We start from the raw sequence: 7,827 nt of genomic DNA on the forward strand, positions 1-7,827 counted from the left end.
GAACACGTGGGCGCAATACATATACATGCACTGTAGGCAAAGTAAAAAAATGTTTGATACATAGCAATGGAAGCCCCCAGAGTGTCGTTCTTGTTCGCTTCTTCACTCTGTCCTCATAAATAATCATTTCCTTGCACGATTGATTGAGCTATCATTGAAGACGCGCATTTCTTCCTCTCCAGTTCTCGATTCGCCTCTGGCGGCGGTGCTGTGGAGTGAAGTGAAGTGAACCAACACGTCATATGATAAATTCGCCGTCAAAACCACTCTCTTCCATGAACGACGGTGCGTTTCGCATTTGATGAGCTGAACTCGATTCGATTCGGATTTCTGCGAAAATCCAAGCAAATGAATAGTTTCCTGATTGATTTCAGTGGATACTGCGTTTGCGAGTGTTCTGATCGGTTAAATTCAAGAATGTTTTGAACTTGAGAAACATCATATAGACATACATATATGTATAGCATTTTCTATGTGTATTATTCGTTTTATGAAAAATGCCAGAATAAGTGACATTTTTTTTTCTTTGCCAGAATAGCGTTGCATTTAGTTTTAATTCTATCGTTCTATGACTATATGAAAAGTGCATGTTTGGATTAGCTTATTTTGAGGATATAACCATTTCTCTTTATTTGTTGTTGTTGTAAACTTCCTAAGATAGTTAAAAAAATAAAAATAAAAAGTAATCTATTGCCAAACCCGTGCCTGTGTTACTATTGACTAATTGCAGAATGTGCTGCAAAAAATAATTGGAGATTCTCTTGCACTTTACAGGTGATAAATTTCTGCATTCTTTGTATTAATGGCATTGAAACATTGAATTATTAAGGGTTTTGTTTGGGGAGAACTGACATCGGAAGCTAGAATCTGTTGTTATGGCTTCAAGAGTGATTTTGCAAAAGAGAAGGAGCCTCTTCTTCAACCCTCTATGTAGTCTACCTACTCGCATTATTTTTGGATTCTCCAGTGTTGGGCACGCTCAGCCATTGGAATCTAGTGAATTAGAAGGTGTGAGCCAGTTTCCCTTCTGTCCATCTGCAACTACGGAAAATGTACAGGAAAAAAAAATATTTACTGTCAACAAAGATGATCTAGCAGCTTATGCAGCTTCAAGATTTATCTCGCACAGTTCCTTTAGAGTATCAAGTTTTGGATTTATATCTGACAAGATAGAGTTAGTTTATCTTTCAAGATTGGGGTGGTTATCCAGATGTAGCCGTAATATTTCCACGGCTTCAGCTGATCAATCTGGATTGACTAGCAGTTATAAGGGAAGTGAACAATCAGCTACTATACAGAAAAAGGAAGCTTCACCAGAGGAATGCGATGAAGCTGTTGAAGGCTTGAGCAACATAAAAGCAAAAGCTAAGGCTAAACAAATGCAAGAACCAAAGAAGAGTGCTGATTCTATTTTAAGGAAATTATGGACTAGGATTTTAGGAATTGGTCCAGCTTTCAGAACTATGATGTCAATGAGCAGGTTTAAAATTTTCTACCTCTTGTTTTTGTGTGCAATATAAATGTTTGTGTGACACTTGTCTGATTTTCCATTGACTAGGGATGACTGGGCAAAGAAGTTTCATCATTGGTGGGATGAATTTAAATCTACCCTTCAACACTACTGGTTTGGTACAAAACTACTTTGGGCTGATATCAGGATAAGCTCCAGATTATTGTTGAAACTTGCCGGTGGAAAGAGTCTTTCTAGAAGGGAGAGGCAGCAACTCACAAGGACAACAGCTGATATTTTCAGGCTAGTTCCATTCGCTGTATTTATCATAGTTCCATTCATGGAGTTATTGTTGCCAGTATTCCTTAAATTGTTTCCCAACATGCTGCCTTCCACTTTCCAGGACAAGATGAAAGAACAGGTGATTTTATTGTACTCGTCAAACAATACATGCTTGACTACTGGTGTGCTTTATTATCACTCAATTTTGGGAAGGCTTAACTTGTAGGAGGCATTAAAAAGAAGGCTAAATGCAAGAATAGAATATGCCAAGTTTCTTCAAGATACTGTAAAAGAAATGGCAAAGGAGATTCAGAATTCACAAAGTGGAGAAATGAAGAAGACAGCAGAAGATCTTGATGAATTTATGAACAAGGTCAGCTGTGCTTTTCATGATATAGTTGTTTTATGTTATAGACACCCCCTTATATGTACAATACTTGTATCATTATTTTGTATTTATTATGTTATTAAAATAGGTCAGAACAGGTGCCCGAGTTTCTAATGATGAAATCTTAGAATTTGCCAAATTATTTAATGATGGGCTCACCCTGGATAACATTAGCAGGTTGGTGCTTCTACCATTGCTACTAGTTGTGCTCTCCAGTTATTAATCTCATATTTTGGGATTCCGCTATTGTGTTAACATGCTACTTGGTTGTGAAAATGGAGAACAGGCCTCGCTTGGTAAATATGTGTAAATATATGGGCATCAGCCCATATGGAACTGATGCATATTTGCGTTACATGCTCCGCAAAAGATTACAGGAGTAAGATTCATTTATTCATTTTCCCTTTCTGTCAAAACTCTGTTTTTTTTTATATATGCATGGCTCATTGGTTCTTCTCTGGTAATTTTCATTTTATGCTTTATGGTGAAAATTTTCTTTGTATCTGGTTGTTTAGATAAGGATTTTTGCAATTTCATAAATTTCTTATATTTTGCACTGCACACCACACTTGAAGATTTATGTGTTTTCTAAACTACAGTATTTCTTTTACTAAATTTACCATATTCAGTTAATAACCTTATTAATGTTTTGAGGGACAATAGATGTAAATTGTTTGCCTTTGGCAGGATCAAGAATGATGATAAACTGATTCAAGTTGAGGGTGTCGAATCTCTTTCAGAAGCAGAGCTTCGTCAAGCTTGTAGAGATCGAGGATTGCTTGGATTACTTTCAGTGGAAGAAATGCAGCAGCAGGTTAATCATAAATGTTCCAGTGGAATTTGTGGCATTGAACTCTTTAACTCTGTTAATTTGCAACATTGGCAATTTTTATGAACAAGAAGCTGGTCTTCCTACTTTCAGACGTCAGAACCATTATCTTCCCATAGTTGCTATTTTTAGAACCTTTATCTTCTAATAATTGCTGCTTTAAGTACAACAATAACAACCGAGCCTTTTCCCACTACCCACTAGGTGAGGTTGGCTATGTGGATCAACAACACCATAACATTCTATTATGAATCATGTCTATAGACAAATCATTGACCGCCAAATCCTTCTTAATGGTTTTGCCTACAGTTTTTCTCAATTTCTCTCTAGCAATAGGGTTCTCCACTTCTGCTCCATCTGATCTAGTCTCCACACATGTCAAATATATCTCAAACAAATCTCAAGACTCTTGAATAATATTGTGTTGGGTTCATAAAAAAATAATGTCCTAAAAACAATGGGTTGTTGGTATAGCTCTTAAATGCAAAAGGAATGGAAAAAGCTATCATCAATGTTGATTGGGAAAAAAAAACTGTATTAGGATGGTTCATAAGATCTAATATCTCCAACAAAGTGGTTTACATTAACATTTACATGATATAGTTGGAATTTGGAAGACATTTCGTAATGCTGAATAAAAGCAGCCTTCATATGGTTGTATGGTTGAAACAAATCTCATTTCTGGGAGATGCAAATTGTTATATTTTTTTGTAGCTTAGGGACTGGCTGGATTTGTCTCTCAACCATTCTGTGCCATCTTCCCTCTTAATTCTTTCTAGGTATTTTAGTATTTTCTCTGTTGAAATATTATCTTTTTAAGGATTTTCTGGAAAGGTGTGATCATCTCATTCTCTCTGTAGAGCATTTTCTGTTTCAGGAAAGGTCAGACCAGAGGAAGCTGTTCAAGCTACACTCTCTTCTCTGCCAGACGAGGTTGTAGATACTGTTGGGGTGACAACTTTGCCGTCTGAAGATTCTGTTTCAGAAAGGAAGAGGAAGTTGGAATATCTTGAAATGCAAGAGGAGCTAATCAAGGTTGGTTTTTTTGCACTATGTATTTTGTTATTAGGGATTATATATATGTTCTGGGAGGGAGCCATGGGGTTGTTGATTTTTCTCTCATAAGTAGCCTTTTTAAAAGCTATGCTTCATTTATACCTATCATTTTATGTAAAAGCTTTGCTTCATTTGACTGTAATTTTGTTAATAATTAGTGGGGCGAGGAACATAAGTTGTATAAATAAATAACTCATTTATGCTACTTGCATGTATGGTGAAGTCTACTAGTAAGAAAGAGATAAAGGAAGAGAGGGATAAAGATAAATTTATTGTGAAAATCTGCATGAGTCATCTATAAAAGAAGCATTTTTTATGTTTGAGTGTTTCCTTTTTCATTGCATTTTTTGGAGCACATTGAAATCAAGTATGTAAGAGAAATTTTCAATGATTGTCATCCAATTAACTTTATATATGAACCACCACAAATACTATTTTTCTTGTTGAAGTTGCTAAGCTATTGGTATACTTGTTGCTTTAATTTGAGATTGATGGGTGCAAAATATTTAATAGGAGGAGGAAAAGAAAGAGGAGGCAGAGCAGGCCAAAATGGTAGAATCTGTTGTTGGTAGTGAAGAGAGGGCTTCAAGAACCAAACAAATACAAGGAGAGGTAAAAACAAAGACATTGAATAAACAGGAGCACCTCTGGGAGCTCAGCCGTGCATTAGCAATCTTAGCATCAGCATCTGTAAGAAGTGGAAGTAAATTTTTATTTTTGCCAGACTGTTTTTATGCACTGATAAATGATTCATTTGTCTGATAACTTTTCAGTCGGTGAGCAGGGAACGTCAAGAGTTTTTGAGGCTTGTTAGAAAGGAGGTATATAGATTCTATTGCACAATGAATACTTTCTGGGCATTCAAAGAAAAGTTTTCTTTTGGATGTAATTTAATATGTTTCTGCATTCACATTATTTAACATGGATTTGTTAAAAAATGATTGGCTAGATAAAACAAATGCATTTTGTTAGAAGTTTAGAATTTAACATTTGTCACCATTTTTTCCCAATAAAAAATCAGAAATTAAAATACTGTTCTTGTCTTTTTCAATATGTTTTCTCTATAGCTCTGTACTGAGAGAGAGATTTTGCTGAATATGTTAGTCTCTAATACAACTGTTCACCTTCTTGTATCTGTGTTTGTACACATAAGGTAGGGATATGAGCATATAAGAGGATAAGCTCAGCCCATAGCATGGTAACACTCATTTTCTTAGGGCTTTGAGAAAATACTTCCTGTTTTCTCTAATACTTACAAAAAAAAGTCATTTTGTTTTCACTTCATTTCTTATTTGCAAAGATTTGGGGAGGAAATTGTGAAAAAAACATTTTGGTGAAAAAAGGGAATTGACACAGAAAACTTTTTCTTAAACCAACTCGCTATTCATCATGTGCAGCTTCTTTTACATACAAAATCAATTCTAACCTATCACTGTACAGATGGAGCTTTATGATAGTATGGTAGGGAAAGAAGGTACAGAAGATGAACAGGAAGCTAAGAAGGCCTATAAAGCTGCAAGGAAGGAAAGTGATGGTGCTATTGAGGTGGCAATTGGTGATAAGGTTTCTTCAGCACTTGTTGACAGGGTAACTCTATGACCTAGTTTCTTTTTAATTTTGATGCTACTTTATAACTGAAAAACAAAAGAACAAAGCAGATCATCTGTTAATTGTTAGCTGAATTATATTCTGAAACTGGAAATAGTTAACAACATTGAGAGTTTTATATGCTTCTCAGGTTGATACTATGCTCCAAACACTTGAAAAAGAAATTGATGATGTTGATGCTAAAATTGGAGACCGCTGGCGGTTGCTAGACAGGTATTTTCTTAGTTACATATTTTCTTGAGAGAGCATTATGTGTTATATTCTATACTTTGAAACCATGGTTAATTGCTTCTATTTTCTATATCCAAATTATGAATACTTAAATATGGTATTTTCTAACGAATGGCAATTAGCCAGGCTCAATAGCAGAATCCATAGAGGATACCATGGCAGGGGGAAGGAAGCTTTTTATTGTTATAGCCTGTGTTACAATATATTGCTATTATTTTTTTATTAATGACCTGTTCTGAGGAAATTTGAAGAACTGACTCATAACTGTGATTGCAACAACTTAATAATCAACTTAATTGCCATGGAGTAGATAACAGTTTTATCAATTACGGATTTATTTGCTATTAGGATATCTACTGGAGTGTCAATAGGACCAAAACCCCAACGTCCCTGTTCAGCTGTTTCTTTTAGCAAATCAAGCTTTCTCTCTGATATAAAAATCATGGTAGATCAAGAAATCTCAACACCCAGATGATATCTCAATTCTTGGAAGAATATATTCCTAAATTTCTCTGCAAGCGGATCTTTGACCCATCTGCCCCAGTTATAATATTCAATAATCACTGTACTCATCCCCTCAATAAAACCTAGTAAAGTATTACTTGTATCATAGTCACATCATAATTAAGACTTGCTAGGCTGGAGCTTGCTTTAGAGCAGTAGTAGTTAAGCAACATTGGTTATTTTGGGGTGAAAAAATTACAAAAGCATCTGATCCGAAATCCAAGTGTTGCTATTAGCAGTCTAGAGTTTCAACATTTAGACGTTAGCAATGGAACCCTGCCGCCAATTTGGCATAATGAAGGGGAGGAGGTTGGTAATGATGTGTTTAAATATATTCAATCTATGAGATGTCTTTCCACAAGATTTTCCAAATCCTATTCCACTCCCATTTAAACTGAAAATTAAATGTTTTCACGTTCTATGAAACAAGCCCTACTTACATACCCACAATTGAATCCATTACTTGGGATCCCTTCTCTCTCTCTTTTATGAATTACTAGTAAGCCATTAACCACTTCTTGAACTCCATGGCCGTTCCTCCTCTTGGAAATGAATCCGTCCCAAGTTTTCAATTCATTTAGAATGTATAAGATTTTAGTAAGCACTGAAACATGGATAAAGGTTTTTATTTCTTTTCCCTTATAAATCTTTATGACTAATTGTTGGAAACAAATGTCATTCAAATGCTTAGTCATGTTCTGGCAGGGATTATGATGGGAAAGTGACACCTGAGGAGGTTGTTTCTGCTGCTATGTATCTGAAGGACACTCTGGGCAAAGAAGGAATTCATGAGTTTATCAGCAACCTTTCCAAGGATAGTGGTTAGTTCCTGAGTTCTTTAAATTTTTTTAGAATTTTTTATTCGGTGTTATCTTGATTTGTGTAGCCTAGAGGGGTGCAAGTAACTGTGAAATTGTGTAGATAATCCAACATCATAATTTGAAAGTTAGTTCAGCTGCCAGATTGACTGCTCTTTTTGCATTTTTTTTTTGTAACAGATGGGAAAATATTGGTGGAAGACATTGCCAAATTGGGCGCCCAGAAAGAAGAAGCCGATAGAGACGAAGTGGGAAGATCATAGTGTTCCATTGATATTAACTTCATGGTTCTATTCGAGTTCGACATCATTTTATCTGTGAAATTTTGTTGTATCGCTATGTTTTCTTTGAAATGTAACTGTAAAGAACGATGGTTGGTTTTTCTGTAGTGAATAATGATCTCATAGAACCCCTGCCCCCAACAAAGTAATACGAGGTAGGGATCTTAGTACTCAATGGTAAGGTGGAATAATGCCAGCACAAAGAAATTAAAATTATTAATAACGTGTCAAACTAGATTAATTAATGTATTTGCCATCCTTTCAAATGCTTTGTTGCCCTCTGTACTGTCTGAATTTCAGTCCAAAACTTATTTAATCATTGAAGGCTTCTGTATTTGATCTCAGTACTCAATGGTAAAGCTGTTAGCCACATGGAATCA

The 7,827-nt window shown here is 35.5% G+C and overlaps 1 protein-coding gene across 2 annotated transcripts; it reads left to right on the forward strand.

Annotated features, from left to right (window-relative positions):
* The first annotated feature begins 46 nt into the window (after positions 1-46).
* On the forward strand, positions 47-7,827 carry LOC114425138 (mitochondrial proton/calcium exchanger protein-like). Of its 2 annotated transcripts, XM_028391924.1 has the most exons (15): positions 47-285; positions 775-1,480; positions 1,559-1,871; positions 1,959-2,105; positions 2,209-2,297; positions 2,407-2,499; positions 2,808-2,934; positions 3,664-3,728; positions 3,810-3,984; positions 4,519-4,695; positions 4,779-4,826; positions 5,446-5,592; positions 5,744-5,826; positions 7,054-7,169; positions 7,347-7,827. In XM_028391924.1, the coding sequence occupies exons 2-15, from the start codon at positions 876-878 to the stop codon at positions 7,427-7,429; spliced, it is 2,268 nt and encodes a 755-aa protein (XP_028247725.1). In that variant the 5' UTR covers positions 47-285; positions 775-875; the 3' UTR covers positions 7,430-7,827. The 2 variants fall into 2 exon arrangements, with proteins under 2 accessions (XP_028247725.1, XP_028247726.1); XM_028391925.1 differs by lacking the exons at positions 5,744-5,826; positions 7,054-7,169; positions 7,347-7,827 and adding an exon at positions 5,159-5,203 and having other exon boundaries at positions 5,446-5,543.

This window comes from Glycine soja, chromosome 9 (assembly GCF_004193775.1).
Source record: "Glycine soja cultivar W05 chromosome 9, ASM419377v2, whole genome shotgun sequence".
In the NCBI taxonomy this organism is placed as follows: domain Eukaryota; kingdom Viridiplantae; phylum Streptophyta; class Magnoliopsida; order Fabales; family Fabaceae; genus Glycine; species Glycine soja.